The sequence below is a fragment of the Ambystoma mexicanum genome, chromosome 1q (genome assembly GCF_040938575.1).
Source record: "Ambystoma mexicanum isolate Mex_15411 chromosome 1q, UKY_AmexF1_1, whole genome shotgun sequence".
In the NCBI taxonomy this organism is placed as follows: domain Eukaryota; kingdom Metazoa; phylum Chordata; class Amphibia; order Caudata; family Ambystomatidae; genus Ambystoma; species Ambystoma mexicanum.
Genome location: NC_090922.1, coordinates 932,786,898 through 932,807,110, shown reverse-complemented (window position 1 = coordinate 932,807,110; position 20,213 = coordinate 932,786,898). Strand labels below are relative to the sequence as shown.

The 20,213-nt window shown below is 45.0% G+C and overlaps 1 protein-coding gene across 2 annotated transcripts in view; it reads right to left on the bottom strand.

The window, feature by feature from the left end:
• The window catches only part of SASS6 (SAS-6 centriolar assembly protein), a 1,114,399-nt gene that overhangs the window by 946,845 nt on the left and 147,341 nt on the right, over window positions 1-20,213 (bottom strand). For both annotated transcript variants that reach the window (XM_069641586.1, XM_069641587.1), the window contains exon 5: window positions 4,214-4,385. In XM_069641586.1, the coding sequence (XP_069497687.1) occupies window positions 4,214-4,385 (172 nt within the window). The remainder of the gene's footprint in view (window positions 1-4,213; window positions 4,386-20,213) is intronic.

Here is a 20,213-nt window from a genome sequence, read left to right as displayed (position 1 = left end):
TTCACCGACGCTGCTTTGTTGCTGGAGCCAAGGACAGTACCACAGTGGCTGGTAATTCTCCCTGCCTTGATTCTTAACACGGGAGGGCCCTTGAGTATCTCCGACACACCATGCAGGATTCTTCAGCCTTTTTTCCTGGTCTTACGCTTTGCAATCTCTAGGGCTCATGAAAGCAACGGTTCCTTGTCGAAAAGGTCAAGGGAACTTCCCTCCTTGCAATCCCCTTCTGTTTCGTCGTCTTTTTCCTCTTGTTAAACTGCCATCTTGGACTGCTGTTTCCTCGTGTGTTTTGCCTCGCTCAGAGTGTGCTCTCGTGCTCTGCCTTTTATCTGTGTGGGGAAGCTTAATGGAAGTCAGGTGTGTGTGATGGTCAGTAATTGCCTGTCCTTGCCTGACTATTGTATTGGGACACATCAGGTATACAGCTTGGTTGCTCATCCATTTTCTCTCATAGCAGGCTGTCTGTGAGAAAGTGTTTGTGTTTTAAGGGGGGTGAGGGCATTGGAGTTCCTAAATATCCTATTTGGTAGGATGGGGTAAAGGTGTTCCAAGGAAAGCGATAACACGTCTCACCATCCGGTGTCCCACTCCCAGAAAACCCCTAACCCAGGTGATCCTCCACCACTGGTCCACCCCCAGGAACTGGATCCAAAAGCGATGGCCGTGTCCTGGCCATCTGGATGACAGATCCCCGGGGACTAGTGGGTGAGACACCTTCTGGTTTCTGTAACGCTCACCTGATTCCCACGGAGGCGCTGATCCCGGCTGGGCTGCTATCGTTTCTTCAATTGAGAAGCGTAGAGCTCGGACGACTCTCAGGACTGGGCTTCCTCTTATCGAATGTCTGACTTGCAGGGTAAGTTTTCTGCAGGTGGAAGAAAAAGGGCTAATCACCGTTTGATGGGATTCCTTCTCCCACCAATCGCCAGTTTCTCCCACAGCCTAGCTTTCTACTTGTCTCAGCGAGCTCTCACCTTAGGCGTATAAATGCTGAGCTCTCCATCCTGCGTCTGGTGCAGGGGTGCGTGGATTCCAGTTACGTCACTGGATGAGTTCAGTGTTGAGGCTCAAGTCTTTTGCGGCCTTAGTTGTGGCACTGGTGCTGGGATGCCGAAGAGCGATGCCGCCGTTACTGCACGAGCGGATGCCTGTAAGTATACTGTAGTCTTTAGGCTTTAAAAGATGGGCACCTCAATAATGTCCCTTTTCCTTTGTTTCAGGCCTCGGGATGCTGTGGGAGTAGTTTTCCGTTGCCGCTGCACGTGCCGATGCACGTAAGTATAATGTTCGTTGGCCGCTTTTAATGGCACCTCTAATGATGTCCTTTTTCTAGTTTTCAGGTGCCGGGATGCTGCGGGCTTTATATCCGTTGCCACTGCACGTGCCGATGCACGTAAGTATAATGATCGTTGGCCGCTTTTAATGGCCCCTCTAATAATGTCCTTTTTCTAGTTTACAGGTGCCGGGATGCTGCGGTTGATGCGGCCGCTTCTGCGCGTGCAAAAACTGGTAAGTTAAGATGAATGCGACTGCCTTCACCCGAACCCCTTTTTAATTATGTCCTTTGCCTTTCAGGTGCAGAGAAGCTGCCGAAGAGAAGGCCGCGGTTAGCTCCGTTGCAATCACGGATGGATCAGGTAAGCGGGCACGGCTGCGAGCGAGTTGCACTTTTCTAACCTTATGTTTATTCTTTGCAGGTTTTGCCGGTGACTGGATTCCGGGATCTGGTAAGTATTGTTCTGTGTCTTTCTTCATCCACAGGTTGCTGCGCGGAAGCTGAAGATGACTCTGGACCTGGAATGCAGGAGCCGACTCGGTGAGCGTCCTGCTGCTGCTGCTGCAGAATAACGCGAAGCACGTGTTTTCCATCGGGCGTGGTTTAAATAGCAGAGAAGTGCTTCCAGTGTGTGTTCTTCCACCGGTTCCACCCAGGTAAGAAAAGAGTTCCTGAATGGAGGGAATAGTTCCTCCCAGCCCTGATGGCTGGGGACTTCAACCAGACTGGTTTGTTCTGGATAAATATGCAGCATGGTCTGCCTCAGGTAAGTCCACCCAAGCATTATTACACTGTTTATCAATATGAGCCCGGCGCCTATGGCGCCGGGACTGAAACCCTTCATGAGCCTGGCGCCAAAGGCGCCAGGACACGGTCCAAAGGGCCCCTGTAGGGGTCTGCTGGGTCCGGAGTAGTGGAAGACGGGTCTGCTTCCAAGGGCGCTGGGCCAGTCCTGGCCCCTCGGGAGTAGCGCCCATGACAGTTTCTCATAGGATGCAGGCAATATAAGAATGTATGATGTCGATCTTAAACAAATACTTTTTTTGATCAAAGTTCTGCACGAACAGTGGAAGTGGCTCCTGCTTTCTTCCCTCTCCACAGGCATGGTTGAAAGGTGCAAAGTAGGCCCAAGGCCGGGCATTCCTGAAACTTCGATGGACAATCAGACGGTGGATGAAGATCTTCGCCGGCAGCTGATCCCCGATGTCGGTAGCTGTCCTTTGGTCGAAAACTATAAGCAAAGATCGGCCAAAATTATTCAATTCTCTATGAAAAAATTCAAAATTGCATAAAAATTGCTCGGAGATCAACAGGAGGACTCCCAACACTGAAGCATGCAGTAAAAATCTGAAGATGGCCACCAGGGATGGAGCTTAGGCAGAAGGACTGTCATTGGATGGGGCAGTATGACCCAGAGGACAGCGATTGGTTTAGAGGAGAAATAGTTTTAAAGTGGTACTGTTTTTTCTTTTACTGAGGATTCCCAGCCTGACGGCAGGGAATATTCATGCGCATGGGAATCCATGCCAGACCCCATGCTGGAGAAGTGCAACTTTACTTTACTCTGCAATGGCAATATTTCAAGGCAAGTGGCACATGGCTCTGCAAGTCTCCTGTGTATGATAAATGTCACGGTTCTGCAGACTTTTGGCACTCACTTTCATTACCAACGTCAGGAGTTCTGAAAATAAAATGCCAAGTGACATTTGTGTTGCCTCGATTTCATTTTTACAAGCTAGGGAAACGTAGAACATGGACCGTGTGGAAGCATCTTTTGTGGCTATAGGCAACATATTAAAATAATATGGCAATGCAGGGTAGAGTATTTTGTTCCATGCAACGAACGAAATCTGAGACACTATTGCATAGATATTCATATAAAAACAAAAATCAGGTGGCCAACAAGTGACAGGACATTAGTGTCACCTGTATTAGTGTAGGAAGAGTGAGAATCATGCAAACTGCATCTGTGATGGGGGAATATGTGGGGCTCCATACTCAGAGCAATTGGATGTAATTGGCTTACTCAAGTGGATGGAAGAGGACCTGGGACACTGGCTTCACTTGTCCAGGTAATGTTCAGATTTGGTTTCTACCTGCAAACGCGTTTTGTTTTTTTACATTTCACCCACCACCCTCACCCCTTCCTCGAGTCCATGGTTATGGTCTCCCTTTCTTACACATTACAACTTAACCCACCACCCATAGCCCCTATTTTGCATATTTGGTGCAATGTAAATTACCAATGAAACAAAAACCGGTATAGATGGAATTGAATAGGTTCACCAGGCAGAGTAAACCTAGACACATGTAAAGTTTGCACACAGTTCTGTGTTATGTTTGCTGGACTACCCCGTCTTGCAAATGGAGTTCGGGAATTTAGAGCTGGGCTAAAAGCATACACGACATGAAATGCAGTGGTCAAGGTACGAGATGTAGAGTCCCTGACCACAATATTCAGCAAAGGTACACAAAGGGCCTAACAAACAGTTCAGAGACAGGTCTCAGTACCATAAACATCAATTTTTACAGTCTTTTGGGCTGCAAGTAAATTCAATTTTGGGAAATCTAAAAAACGAAAACTACCTACCAACCAACCAACACCTTTTTTTAGAAGGAAAACGCACACAAATTAAAGTCAAGATGCATTTTAAACCCATGCTTTAAAAGATGTAGCCATGTCCAGAACCTGGATCAAATGGCACAATGGCAGTTCTAGACATGTTCTTAGCACTAAATAATGCATTTGAACTCCATTGACGCTCACTCTCTCACCTTATAAGTCGTCCTCCACTTAGCATACCTCGGTTTTTGACGTACTCAGACATTTGGAAAGCTTATTGGAGCAGAAATGTGCACGCTTTGATAAGCACATATCTACACAAGTAAAATATCAAACTAAACGTATACAATGGGAAATATGTGCATTAGAATTACCTTGATGCGTTTTAAACAGATGGCCAAGTACTTCTTGATCTCTGCATCATTTCCAGGAAGAAGTTTTAATGAGAGGTGAGTCAGATGTTTAAATGGGTTTGTCTCCACCACATTTAAAAAGGCAGGTGTGTGATCCAATACCGATGCTGGAGAAACTAACTGCAGCAAAAACCTGTGAAAGAAATTGAGCAAATACACCATGGGTGAACAGTAACATCCATTTTCCAGGAGCTCTCCTACAATGAAGAATGTGATCTGACATACATCAAAGACTATATATATTTGCAACTATTGCTCTATTGGATGAGACTATGGGACAACCACACTTAATATTAACCAGATGGATAGCAGAAGATGTCATGGACTCAGATTTTGGCAGTATATCACCCTGGCTAAAATATATGAAATCTTCCCTATAGACTCTTGGCATCACTGGCCATTTTTACCAAGAAACAAAACTGTTAGTAATGAACAGAGGAACACATTGGTGGAAAGCTTTCTTTCCATTAAAGCAAATTGTAGAAAGAAAATATAAACATGGTACAATTTTATAATAAAAATATATCCCTTGTGAGCAACTCAAATTGTGTCCAATGGTATGCACAATGGTTTAAAGACCAGAGGAAAAGCGCCATCTTTCTTAACCTTAAACCCATTTGTAAAAGGCACAGCTTTACAACCCAATGTCGATTCTACTAAAGAAAGCAAGTGCAAATGATTTACAACATGTTATGCTTCTGTATCCTGGTTACACAGATTTAAGGAAGGAATTACTCTTCCCAACATTCACGGTTTGGGGAGTGAGACAAGTGCAAATAGCTTTTAAGCTGGTACTAGCAATCCCGGATTTACTTGGCCAGCGCTCAAGAGTGAGCGAGGAGGCAAAGAGCGGGGCGAGGGATGGAGACAGCAGAAAGATCTTCTGGTGTAAAGCACCAGGGCTAGCAGGGCTAGAAATAATACATCGGGACAAATCAGTCCAAAGATGTGCCCACACCACCCAAGGATACTCCACCTTACTTACAAGGATAGCGTGCTTTAAAAATATAATCAGCATATCTTCGATGTCGATAAGATATTACACTTTTAGAACTCTGGACTCTAAAAAGGGTAAAGTTTGTTCAGAACAATGGAAAACCTCTCTCTGTTCAATGCCGATTTGTACCAATGCCTCCAAAGGGGGATTAAAGGATACAAATGTAAAATTAAAAAGCCAAATTAAAAACTTGACATAGAAGGGTAAATCAATAGAAGATAGACTCTGAGCTGGCACCCGCTTCACTTTATCCTTCATTAGTCAAAAGATACTCAGGACAAGGATAGAATTGATTTCTTTAGTAATGCCCAGACTAATCTGCAGCAATTCACTTCGCCCACTACTCCATTTACCCCACAGTACATTATTTCCCAGCAAGCTGTCTAGTCCCCACCACAACTATCAACTCTCCATCCCAATTATGGATCACACATGAAGGCACCAATTGCAGCAGAGACACAGATATTCAAGCCGCTCTAAGACAGCTATAACAGAACTCGGGTGATGTAAACTGCTTATTTATTTGTAATTATCATAACGCGCTACTCGCCCATGGGCCTCAAAACGCACAAAACAAGATTGCAAAGATGGAAGTAAGCAGAGAGAACTGGTCTAGTCTAATCTGATCTGCGAGATAGGCGGCCTAGTCTGGATCAAGGTTAAACAGATTAGTTTTGAGACATTTCTTGAACTCATGAATGGACTTGGACTGCCTGAGCTCACGCAGGAGTTTGCTCCAAGGCAATGGAGCCTGAACATCAAATGTGGAGCCACCAAAGGTTTTAATATTATACCTATGTTGAGTACTTTTTAAGGGGTCATAGGAGCGCAGACAGCAACCAGGTGGGATGGTGGTGAGGCGGTTGGTCCGGCATTGCAGGGCTTCACTAGGACAGCACTTGTAGGTCAAAGAGAGTAACTTGTGCGTAACGCCTTGTTTGATAGGGAGCCAGTTTCGATGTTGCCTAGCACTTGTGACATGATCCATCCTGGTAAGACCATAAACGGCTCTGACTGCCCTGTTTTGAGCAACTTGCAGAGCCTGAAAATTAGCCTATGATGTCCCTACCAGCAAGCTGTTACAATAATCAAGGCATGAGTTAATCAAGGCCGTAGCTAGTAGGGATCTAATTTTTAGTTAGATGTATGGTCGAAAGTGGTTTAATAATTTGGTCAAATAGCCACAAGAGACGCGAACGGAGGCAACATGGGGTTTTATGGACAACTCTGCGTCCAACACTACACCCAATGTTTTCACCTTCTTAGACACTGATTTTATTTCCTGCTATAAAAAAAATTATTGTAGTCAGGAGGCACACTTTTGAGTCTTTGTCCAGATGCTAAGATCAAAAGTTCGTTTTTTTCGCGGTTGAGGGACAGGGAGTTTGCGATCATCCAATACTGAATAGAGTTGTAGATGCGGTTAACGGAATCATAGTCTATGACAGCCAGTTAACTCTACGATGACCTGAGGGTCATCTGCACAGTTGGTATACTACACACCCAAGTCATCAAGAAGAGCACGAAGTGGCATGACAAACATTGAACAACAATGGAGAGATACAGGATCCCTGTGGTACCCCACAGGTGGTGAGGGATGGGCATTGAGCTAGCGTTTTGCACAGGGACTCTGGCATTCCTGGGTCTGAGGAAAGTTAAGATTCACTGAGAAGCCATGCTGGATTAATGCGCCTGTTCACTCAGCCTGGTGACCAATAGTGAAAGGGCAACCAGGTCAAACGCCACGCCTAGATCAAGCAGCAATAAGAGAGCAGGTTTGCCTCTATCCACAATGCTGGCGATGTTAGATTTAAGATCAATCAGTGCGGTTTCTGTCCCATGCATGTGTCTAAAGCCCGATTGTCTCTGGTTCAATACAATGTTATTCTCGAACTCCTGGAGCTGTATATGCGCGACACGATCCAACATTTTCTACAGAAATGGGACATGTGTGATCAGTCTGTAGCGTTTAGCTATATTGAGATCAACTTAATTTTTCTTCAGGAGCCAAGTGATGCAAACAGCTTCATCACCATACATGCACCGTGAATGCCAGCGGACCTCAAAAACCTAATGATACTTTCTAAATATTAGGGAAGAGCCATAAAGTGTGGATAAGGAGGTTGGGATGGTGATAAGTGCTATAGCCCTTCATCGGCTGATACGGACCAGCTTGCATCTGTAATAATGCTTTACTGAGCTGAGGTTAAACGACTCGGTCAACAAAGCGGTTGGCCAGCAGCAGGCGCTGGGAGAGATCTAAATTTGGTGCCGACAGGGAAAGGGTTATTAAATGCTATTCTTGAGGTTTGTCCCAGAAAAACCAACTGCGCAAAGATAAACATAAGCAGAATAAAAGCGGTATCCGTGCAGACTACCTAGACCAGTTTAATGTGGCCTTCACTCCGTATTCTGGCATAATGAAAAATAACAGTCACCGCTTCTGAGGTGTTCAACACTTCTATTCAGGGCCGATTCCCAAAACTGAAGAAGCAACTGAAAATGTTATGCCTTGGGTGGCAAACAAAGCCCCTCAGAATCGTTTATGGTAGCTAATCATTGTTTGGCTTGCCAGGAGCAAAAGAAACACACTGAGACATTCACATATTTAGGATTGAAGTCTCCAAATCTTCCAGAACCCTTTACATCGACAACCTTGCCATTTACTTCCCAACACTCATTGCAAAAATGTATTTTTCCTCTAGGTTACCTCTCACCTTATAAGATTGCCTATCACTCCTGAAAATGTTTGTGGTACCGAAACTCATTTGACCAATATTCCTATTTGGCCTGGCAGCGCATTATTCAACACGATATGATCACCACACCGAAGGCCTACAAACCAGGCCAATGCCTGTCTGGCACTATCCAGTCCAAAAAGGCCCTCTACAGAATTACTCTACGACCCTGTTTCTGCCCGCTCTCAACCTCCAACACGCAGAAATAAAGCAGACGGCTTCCTCCCTAATTTTTGTATTTGTCATCACTAACATGCAGCGCTGCTCCTATGATCTCCGCCACAATCCTTCCTGCAATCACTACTGTACCTCAGGACCAGAACCTTCCACCAGCTGGACTCTTCCCCAGTGCCTACGCATGAGAGAAATAACCAGACTCTGTAGCCGCACTCCCCACACTTATTACCATGGCTCCAATTACAGACCGCTGTTGCACGCAGCTCTCAGGGAGCCAGTGTCGCATTCCAACGGCAGCATTAAAGCAAAGGCTATGTCCAGTCGCCCTACGCATGACCAATCGCCATCCAGCTATCCCGCCTCAAGACCTGCACTTGTGTCCAGCCACTACACAACACAGAGCTCATCCTAGAAAGGCCTTGCCCTGCGGACCGTCCCTGCTCTACCCTCTCACTTGCAAACTCCATGAAAGAGCTGCCAAGCTTCCCACCACCACGGCAGTGTACTTCAATGCGTACTCCCTTCATGAAGAATTGTAATAATTGCACTTCCCACCCTTCCTAACACCCTCTCGCCTCCTCCTAAGTTGGCCTCCACCATCAGTACTGTTCATCAATCACCATCCGCCCTAGCTCTTGAGAACAAAGTACTAATACATGCTCCCTCACAGATCTCACCCCTTCACACACACCAAAGACCACCACGACATCCCCTCTAACCACTGCCTGCTGCAATCACTATACCAACTCCATATCTTCATCACAACAGTCAAATGCAGAATCATCACAAAGTACACCTGTCTGCGTCACAGTCTTGCCTGGAAAAAAATCACCCCAACCCCTAGCAGTACTACTACCTTTGTCCGCCTCACTGACACCCCCCTACTGAACTGTGCTCTAGTCAACACCAGATTGATTCAAGGCCACCCCCTCGACATCCTCAACCTCATCACTGCAAATAACGTGGATATACAAGTAGTTTCCAAAACCTGGTTCCACGCCACCTCTGGCCCTTGTCTATCCATTGCCATCCCCCTCCCACACCCACCCAACTATACCATCTTTCGCTATGACGGCGGCTAGGGGGTGGGGGTCGCCATGATAGCAAGAGAGACCCTCCATCACAGAAATCAGCTCTACACAGCTGGAAAATTGGAACTTACTCTCCCTCAAAATACCCCTCTCTCAAACTGAGACCATTACTTTGCATGTCATTTATCGCCCTCCAGGACCCCTCAACGCCTTTGAGGAGTACATTCTCTACGTGTATTGCATCAATATCAAATCCTCCTCCAACACTATTCTCCTTGGGGATTTCAAACTAGGTCTTAATGTCCGCAATTACCCCAATGCTGTTGCGAACGCCCTCAACGCCTTTGGCTTTAAACAGTGCATCTCAGCATCTACCCACCAAAAAGGTTGCATCCTGGACTGGCTCACTGTCTTAAACTGCCAGATCTCCGTCCTGCCCAACCTCCCTTGCCCAGGGACCAACCATCACATGATTACTTTCACGAACGCCCTTAACAGCCCACCAGCGCGGAGTACTATCCCGATGCCACCTACCATCGCTCATAGCTCGCGGAAACTCAAAGACTACATCCTGCCCTTGCTTGACAAGCTCCAACCGGCACACCTGGCCCACCTTGTCCCCGAAATGCTTGCCAACTTGTACTCCAAGACAGTGCTGTTAGCAGTTGACACCATTGCACCTCGAAAATCTAAACCTTCCACACGCCAACTCTTGGTTCATGCCCGATCTCCTGTCACTCAGTGCTAAGAAATGAGAGGCAGAGGCTAAATGGAGATAGACCCCCCTCAGACCTACTCAAATCCACGTTCACCACTGCAGCCAAAACGTACAAAACATACATCCTACAAGCAAAGTCTGCCACCTACAACACAAGAATCGCCAACGTGAATTCGAACACGAGAGATTTTCACCATTCCTTTTTTTTAATTAAACAAGTGTATATGGTTTATAAAATCTTTACAAGAACATGAATATAAACATTTTCATTAAAAAATATTATGTTACTACATTGTAATACATTATCCCTTCTCTATTCAAAATAATTTCATTTGATCTAACTCATTTAAAAACGTCTTGATTAATACCTCAGAACAAAAGATACAAAATGAAAGACAGACTTGCATCAAACCGATGTGTCCCGACTACATTAGTTATAGTCCCATGTGCAGTTTTACGTAATGCCCCCCAGCTTGCATACCTTCTTCAGAAATGACAGCACTCATTTTAAAGGCATGAAGTCCCCGAGTAGCATCGATAGCCAAAACAAGTACATCGGGAACCCATTCCGGGTTGCTAACAAAAGACCTAAAATGTTCTAATTTCGAACACTTGAGAACTGGGCATATGAGTAATAAGCGAAATAGCGATTCTACCTCCGAATTGTTCTGGCACAACCTACAGAAACCATTTGTTACTCCCACTTTGTCACAAATTGATAGTATTTCCTTGGTTTTCACTACATTAAAGCGAAACCGCATAATGTTATTCCTCACCCTCCTACTGGGGTAACGATGGATATATTGTTCCATAGAAGCACACAATTTTTGAGGCGACACGGCTTGTGAGTACAGTTGAAAGTTAGAGGCTTCGGTCTTATTAACATACCAATCATTGCTTGTAATCATATTTTTTTATCTTCCGGGGGTTAGACATGAGTTTTCATTGACGACCCCAAATTGAAAAGGATCAATGCTCCATCTGAGCATAGGTCTTTCATGAAACCCTCAGTTACATCTCCCCACCCCAAGAGACTACATAAATTCCCCTTTGGGCTCATTTCACATTTCCTCAATAAAGACAATCTTTTCCATTGAATTATACAGGATATTGATTGCAGGCCCATTTAATATCTTATGAGTTGTATTGGGACACATTTGGGCAAATTAAATAGAACAGATCTCCAAATTAAGCCTTCCACTATCTTTAACTCTGAATACACCCAATTGGGAAAGAATTCTACACCATAACCTAGTCGGGGCAGCAGAACTCCCTACAGGGTATCATTGAAAACTCCCAAATTTCCAGTCTATCTGCCTCAGTTGTCTAGCCATTGCGACCGCTTTAACTCTTCAGTCATTGCGGTAAAATATCTTAGTATGGTTTGATATGATGAGCTAAAAAATTGTTTTTTAAAAATGCAGTACCTAGGTTTTAAAAATGTTTTTTTATTTTTTTATTTTTTTTTTTATACAAAGCACCTGATTTTCCCTTTTCCAGCAGAACTTTTTTTGGGAGTGGACACCTTTAGATAGCTTCAGTATGACCGTTTTGGACGGATTGTCATGCATTTGGCCAATATACAGTCTGCTGTATATTGGCCAAATGCATGAATTTATCCTCAGCAACCCTATGGGAGTGCAATCCACCAACACAAAATCATCAGTGTAAGCTGCCCAGCTAATTAAGGTTTCAACCCTAGGAGATACCAAGGCAGCATGATCTAGGGTGCCACCCTCATCTGCCACGTACAGGTTAAATAATATCCGAGCCAATATGCAGCCTTGCAATAGGCCACTGTGAGTTAAAGGCTGCTCAACATCAAGCCTTCGGAGTTTAATCTAACTTGCAACTAGGAGCCTCTGTGCAAATGAATGAATATACTCAGGAGGCCCTTGGGCATTCCATACACTTCGTTTCCTCCAAACTGTCTATTCACAGTGTTAAATGCCACAGTCAGATCCATTGACGTCACAAATACCGAGGGGAATTAGATTGCCTTGCACACCTCTGTAGATAGCTAAGCAACAGCCCCCCTGCAGTCGTTGCCCATTTTCCTTCTAAAGTCCATTTGACGATAGTCCAATATTTAATTTGTTGAACACCAGACCTCTATATGGTCTAGTAAAATGGATGCAAACACTTTTGAGTCAACATCCATTAAAGCAATAGGTCTATAATTTAAGGCAGACAATCTCGAGCCTTTCCTAAAAAATAGGTATGGCATAAGATGTTTGCGATGACACAGGAATACATTTAACGTTTACAATATCGGAAAACTAGAAATGTACGATCTTAGCCCACAGATCTACATCTTATTTCAATATTACATTTGTTAAATTATTGGGGCCTCCAGCTTTAGATGACTTGGATATCCCTATAGTGCTTGCAATATTATTGATTGATATGTCAATGTTCCAGTCATAACCAACGTCGTCAGCAATCACCACCCAGAAATCCTGGATTCTTATAAATATTCTGGACATGAAGCAACCACTCCTTCTCAGCAATAGGATTGGTTACCAATTCTTGTTTCACCTCAGTGTGGTTGAGCAATTCCCAGAAGTAACAATAATGATTGCCTTTTAGAGATGCCATCATTTTTCCCCCCATCCTTTTGATAGAGCGCAGAATTGTGAAACTTAAGCAAATTCTTATAGGATTGTTTTAGCTTGCGCACCTTTTCTTTGCTTGATACACACATGCCCATTTCTTTATAAGTCTTTCTAATTACTTTGTGTAAGACTGCCTTTCGTTCCTTCACAACCGGATCAAACACATGGATACATTTATCAAATGTTACCATTATCTTCTTGTTACAAGGTAATATCATTGCCATATGATTCTCCACATGTGCAGAAAAATGTGACGGCGAAAAATTAAGGAGCTTCTCTTTCATAGTTGTAGAGCTGAATTCAACCAACATAGTGTTACATTTTTCTGTCTTATCTATAGACCACCTTACTATGTAGCCCCTCACGTTCCACTCTATGTCCTTCCAAACCGAGACAGGAACTTTCTTCTCCTGTTGAGTCCATCCCAATTGTAAGCATAACTTTGCGTGATCGCCAAACTGCGTGTGTCTTATCTTAAAGTGCATAATTCGAGAACAGTTGTTGGGACAGAAAAACAATCAATGATCGAGTTAACTCCAAACCTCACCATTCTGCAAAATTCTGCTATCGACCCCCCTGAATAATTTTCCTTTTATTTTGAGTCACGGTGTTCGGATTCAACATTAGATACCCCTGGTTGTTGTTATTCGCCCCTTTACAGTTAGCATTGAAGTTACCTGCCAATATCTCACTCCCCAGGGAATTAGATACCCAAACATGAACCATTGTATTTAGAGTTTCTACTGCAATTTCCAATTTTTCCGCCAGATTCCAATAGACATTGATTAAGAGTAAATCCGCTAACCTGGGTACATTAGGTGTTTTCAAGGCAATTACCAAAAATAAGTCTTGAATCTTCCACTGGCATATTTTGATTAAGTTTCTCCCATGTCTGACAGCAATGGCCAGACCGCCCTTGGGTCGTCCCCTATTAACTTGTCTTGCCAAGAAGCTAGTTAATTCATAGCCATCAACAATAAACCCACTGTTTGCCCAGGTCTGTTGCAAAAAAAATATCAAATGCTTTAAAATCCTTACATAATGTGTCATTAGATAGTAATTGTGTGCGGCCCCTCACATTCCATGATACAAAAGGGAGGCACCTGGGCTCCCTAAAGTGCCTGGGACAAGGTCTTAAACTGCGCAAGAGTCCCTCTAAGATGACGCTAACCAGCATAAATTCGGACCCTCTAATGGTTGATCCTCCAGTTCTTTGCTTTCCCATCTTTCCATCAACTCATTTCCTCCTCTTCTGGGAACATTGTTAGGCCTTTTTAACATCCTTGGCTGCTGACTTCCCCATATGTGGTTACATCATATCCATATTTCTGAAGATTACTCGCCCCATTGAGAAGGGTAGACCGCACTAGTGGGGAAGGAATTACCAGTCTCACGTAATCATATCTGCCCGGTTGAATAAAGTCTACAAGTTTAATAGCTGTGGATCTAATCAGCCGAGAGCCGGTATCTACTCAAAAGGAGCAAAAATGCATGATGTAAGGAGCTCGGCCCTCCTTCGTCAAACTGATCATTCAAGATCACACTTGGATCTTCCGGAAAGGCAGAATTCTCTTAACCAAATAGGATTCTCCCTTCTAGCCCTCCCATTGTTTGCCCAAATTTGACCCTCATATTTCCTGGGAAAGGCCTTCTTTGACTCAAGCGGCTCCCTCCCCTGCGCGTCAACTAATGTGTTAAATTGCTGTTCTACAGGTAGCAATATAAAATGTCCCTGTATTGTTCTACCTGCTGCTTCTTCCCTCATAACCTTTTCGGGGTGCATCAGAATGTTGTTAACCGGGATTCTCAACTCTGACTCTAGCAAAGCATGGGCCTTAGCCCCTCTGTCTAATTCTTCTCCTCCTGCCATCCATATCGAGGCATTGTGTACACCAGTCCGAATCCCACTATTGGGATTCCATCTCAACTCCCTGATCGGGGAAGCCAGATCGCAGGATTCTCCCCTCTGCAGTCAGTCCTGTTATCTTTTGATCCGCCTAATATTCTGCACAAACCTTTTCCCCCTCACTTAGCCGACTCTCCCTTTCACCTTCCTTAGGGAGCAGTCTCTGAGGGTGCCATGGATGTTTAAAAATGCCATAGGTTTGTTTTGCCACCTCATCCTGGATCGAGGACTTCCCACACACTCGCCCGACAGCCAGATTTTGCCTCAGGGCATCCGTCAGTCTGTTATTGCCCTCTTCATACTCGGGGCAGACCCGCGTGAGATCTATGAAATCAAAGGTTACTTATTGGTGGCCTTCAGCCCCCTCACAATCTTTCTCAACCTCACCATCCGTATCCACCACCTCACTCGCCACCCCCCCACCTCTTTCCTCTCCCGATCCTCAGAAGCATCCCCCATAAAAAGGTGATCATGTAAGCCCTGAAAGGCGAGACCGCGCAAACATTTTTGCGAGACGTGGTCTTAGAGGCCCTTAATTCCGCTTCATTTTTTATCTTTTTTTTAAATTCTTTGAAGCCACATTCACAAAAGACCCTGGACCGTCAACTATTCCAATATCCAAGTGATTCCCTTTGCCAGAGACATAGCCGCCTCTGCAATGCCAGACAGACATTCGCTGACTCACAACCTTTCCAGGGCATGTCTGTCAATTTAGCACTCAAGTGAACTGCCTTAATAACATTGTCAACCCCTCTTTCAGTGTGACATTTTAGGTTAAACATATTGAACTCAGCGAATGGGTCAGGTCTTTCAAGTAGCCAATATGCAATTGCAATGACCTAAAGTATCGGATTTAGATCATTTTAGCCACCTGAGGAGCCTTTGGTAATGTGCAGTCCTTGAAGCCCTCATTCCTTGCCCCCTCCTCCCTCAGATGTTGGGACAACACCAGCATAGAAATTTCTCCAGTTAGAAATATTGGGGGAGTATCTATGAAGGAGCGGTCAAAGAGTCCCCCCCCCTCCCCCTAGTAGTAGCAGTGTTACTTGGCATAGCTGAGCAGTTACTTTCGTCCACCAGTACTATCAGTTCGGGATCCTCAATATATAAAGATTGAGAATGGTTCTGGAGATACTGACTCTGAAACAACACTGTCTCATCAGGGCTAATGATGTATTGCAGCTCCTCTCCTCACGCTCCTTTAGGGGAGATGGAGGTAGCAACAACGCCATCGCCTGGGATACACTGTCCCTTCTATGGGAAAAAAACCAAAGGGGCTGCTAAAATATTCTTTCTACTGGAAGTATTTCTTTTCTTCATTTTCTACACCAATTAGAATCCTAAACTTCCCTAAATTTACAAATGCGTTTAAACTCCCAATTTAAAGCTTGATTTGTAAATAAACACCAGACTCCCTTGAGCGCGGTTTGCCAATAAAACAAACCACTCTTTCTGCTGGAGTCAATTCTGACAACCGTACGACATTTAGCAGGAGATCCGATATAAACAAAAAAAAGAAAACACCTGCCTCCAGCGTGTGTATCCACGGTTCGTACCGCACTTCAAATTACTCCAGCAGGCTCCCACGAAATGAGCAGTCATAATAAATCCTAGAGTGCACACCTTTCAATGCGTAGTCAGAGATCAAAAGACAACTAGATCCCAAAAGTATATGGCGCCTTGCTCCAAGCTAACAGCACTCAGTGGTGCACTCAGTTGGTGCGCGTGCCTGGTAAATTTAAGGAAGCTCGGCAAAAAGGGGACGTGGCCAAATCTTGTGATCCTTAGTTTTTGCAACAGTAATACAAAACAGTCTTCTAGAGAGAAAAAGAAAGTCTTATTAACATTTGTCCCTCATTCTTTCCTGTTCTATAGTTTCCAAGTTCTTCAAGCCAGTGAATACCTCCTTTGATATAAAACGTTCACAGTTGGAAATTCGTCTCTCGTCGCCACCAGACAGTCAAAAGCACCCAGTGGTGCACTCTCCATTCTTCGAGAACTTGATTCGTCCCCCATTGCCCCACAATCCGCACCCCTACACTTTACTTCTCCAAAGACGAAAGCTGGTGCTCCAAGGTCCAGAATGCCCCCTTGCATAAAACCGCACTGCTACAAAATAAATCCTACAGAAGCAAATCACTACGAACCCCAACAGTCCTCCTCTGCTGATGTCCCCAATCCCCTCAGCCTCAAAAGACCTCCCCCATTCTGCTTTAACACCATCTTCGAGGACAAAGTCACATCAAAGGTCTGAAGCCCTCCAGATGCAAAGGAGAAACATGCCCTACTACAATTAAGGACTGTGCGGAAGCCCTAGTCCCCTTTATCACCACCTTTATCAACTCCTCCTTCGCCTCCTGCCGAATCCCCAACAGCTTGAAGGAAGCCTGGGTACTCCCACTGCTAAAGAAACAATCACGAGACCCCACCATCCCCACAATCTACCGTTCTATCACAACTGTGTCCTTCCTCTTGAAGATCTTAGATAGAGACGCTTATTTCCAAATTCAGCATTACCTAGAATCCAATGGCATACTAGAGTTCCCGCAATCTGTGTTCTGGCCAGGTCATGCTACGGAATCTGCCCTGCTTGACTTGAACCAGTTAGATTAAATTAAGGAAACTGGGAATTCAGTCCTCCTACTTCTGGACCTCTCAGCAGCTTTCGAATTAGTGGACCATAAAAAAATAAACTCTTCAACACCGGTCTTACGCAGCCAATTTCTCACCAGAGGCATATAGTGGGTTGCCTCTTTCCTGACAGGCAGACCAGTCATAGTCTTTGCTGACAACGCAATCACCCCCCTGCACCTGTGGCGTCCCCCCCAAGGCTCTTGCATCTCCCCTACACTTTATAATATTTTTACGAAACCACCGTTAGACCTCCGAGACTCAATGGACATCTCCTACACCAACTACGCAGACTATGCCCAAATTCTCTTGCCCCTCGCCGGCAACTACCACCAAAACTCATAAATTAAACTCCATCTATCAGACCATTCAAACTTGGATAGCCACTAATCACCTCTGTCTGAACGATAACAAAACTGAGCTACTAATCGGTCTGCCCACTGATCAACAACCTTGGCCAGCAATACGCCTCTTCACTGGTGGTTCAGTCGTTGCCTTGCAGAGGTCTTCAGCTTCTCTCCTCTTCGAGTTTCTTAGTTCCAGTGGCGACATCTTGTCCTCCAGTCCTCAGAGCCCTGTTTTTATGCAGAAAAACCCACATTCATACAGCCTAGCTGTCACTCACACAGTGGGGTGGCTATCCTGGCAGGATAACCCCCTAGCCTATCAGGGCAGAGTGCGACTTGGGTTGCGCATAGGTAACCCTGTCCAGGGTGCCTATTCCCCCTCCCACACATCCTGTCTACCCCAGACTCAGTTGCGCCGAAAGGAGGGCTTCTGTGCAGAAGCCCGCCAAAAGGACGAACAAAGGATCCCCAACCTGGGTTAGGATTTCAGAGAAAGACACAAGAAAGAAATATTATCAAAGATCTGGCAATAAAAACCTGCCGGAGTAAATTTATTAAAATAAACCGGCAGTACGTTAGAGGCTGTCAGAAAAAGTGGTGGCCTCGAACAATGAGAAAATCCCATAGGGAAATATTTGCGGTTGAATAGTTACGGTAGTAACTACTGCCACCAGCAAGTAACTTGGAGAGAGGGACTGGACGGTACCCTCTCGAAAATGAACACCAGGGAAAAACTATTAACCCTTTCCAGTACTTCCATAGTAAAAGGGGTTGCACTGGTTTTGTTCATAATTATTGACTAGTAAAGTCAATGGGGACTTTACATGGTTGGGAGACAGAAGTCAATTCCAGGGTATGGAGCCTATGTTTGGGGGTCACTATGACACCCCTGTGTTACTGCACTGAGGGTGCTGTGCAACACACATGTTAAAAAAGATGATTCCTATGAGGGTGAGAAAAGCCCCATAGACCATAAGCACACAATCCTATGCGCGGTCACCATTACAGAATAGTTGGGGAGGACATTTTAGACTTGGAAGAGCACTTGAGATGACCTGAAATGTGTGGACTTGCATATGGTGTACTTCATTAGACTTGTTGGCCTTTACGGAGTGACATTTCAACATTTGCGTTTGGTATGGTTTGCCCCTGATCAGACCCTTTGCTTAGGGAATGAAGTCAGAGATACAGAGATATTGCAACATGAAACAACTTCCTTAGCATCACACATTTAAAATATGGATAATGTATGCAGCTACCCACATAATTGAAGGTCCACTGCACATACATATGTATGAGATGTTTTGGAAAGAAACATCCCATTACAAGAAAAGGAGCACTTCACAATGACATAAGCTTGCGCTATGTTAGGGAGAATTCTCGTTCTATGGCTAATTTCCATTACCTATAGAGTCCCCCAGCAGCGTTGCTGGATTTGAAGGAGTCAATTCTTTTTTTCTGCTAAGAGTGAGACTCTTTTTCCCCACTCTTAAGCATTTTTGCTATGTGTGTTCTAGGCTATTTTGTGTTTAATGTCTATGGGTTTTTCTCAACCCCACAGGAACCATCTTTATTAACATGTGTTACACAGCACCCTCAGTGCAGTGACACAGGGGTGTCGTAGCGACCCCCAAACATAGACTCCATACCCTGGGACTGACTACCGTCTCCCAGGGCATGTAAAGTCCCAATTGACTTTACTAGTCAAACCCTATGAACTAAACCAGTACAAACCATCTTACTATGTTCATTTTCGAGAGGGTACCGTACAGTCTCTCTCTCAAATGTTTCTGGCTGGTGGCAGTGGTTACTACCATAAATATTCGACCGAATATTTCCCTATGGGATTTTCCCATTGTTCGAGGCTACCACTTTTTCTGACAGCCTCTAACATACCACCGGTGCATTTTAATATTAACTAGACTCCGGTAGGTTTTATTTGCCAGAACTTTAATACAACTTCTTTCTCGTGTCTTTCTCTAAACTCCTAACCCAGGTCAGGGATCCTTTGTTCGTCCTTTTGGCGGGCTTCTGCCGAGAAACCCTCCTTTCAGTGCCACTGAGTCCGGGGTGGGTCCATTGTGTGGGAGGGGGAGTAGGACCCCTGAACAGGGTTGCCTCAGCAACCCATTTCGCACTCTATCCCGATAGGCTGGAGGGTCTCCCGCCAAGATGACCACTCCACTGTGTGAGTGACAGCTAGGCTGTATGAATAGGGATCTTTTTGCATAAAAGCGGGGTCCTGAGGACTGGAAGAGCAAGACGTCGCCACTGGAACTAAGAAGCCGAAGAGGAGAGAAACCAAAGACATCTGCAATGACAACCACCAGTGAAGCCCTGCTGCAACGTCTCACCACTTTTCTCCACACGACGAGAGAAGATCTTCATCTGCAAGAGCCTTCTTCCCTTGAGGTGGTGGGGCCAACCAGTTTGCCAATCGCCTTCCCGGACCTGCATTGGTCGAATCTCCCGTACCCTGTACTCGGAGGCCGGATAGCCAGGTACCAGTCCACCAGGACCGTGATTTAAAGGAGCGTACCTTTTATTCGTCGGGGAGCACCACGGCTGGTTTCATCCCTGGGTAGTGCAGTAACTCGAACCTTCCTCCACAACGAGAGCCTATCTTCCTCTGCTGGAACCCCCGAACTGCAGGAACAACCGCCACCGGAGGAGCCACTTCTTCATTTTAAAGGTACATTGTTCCGCCAAGCCGCCCTTTCTTCGCAGTAGCACTAAAGGTGTTTTAAATCCTTTACCTACCTGTTGGGTTGGCCGCCCCTCTCTCTTAACACTGTCTAATC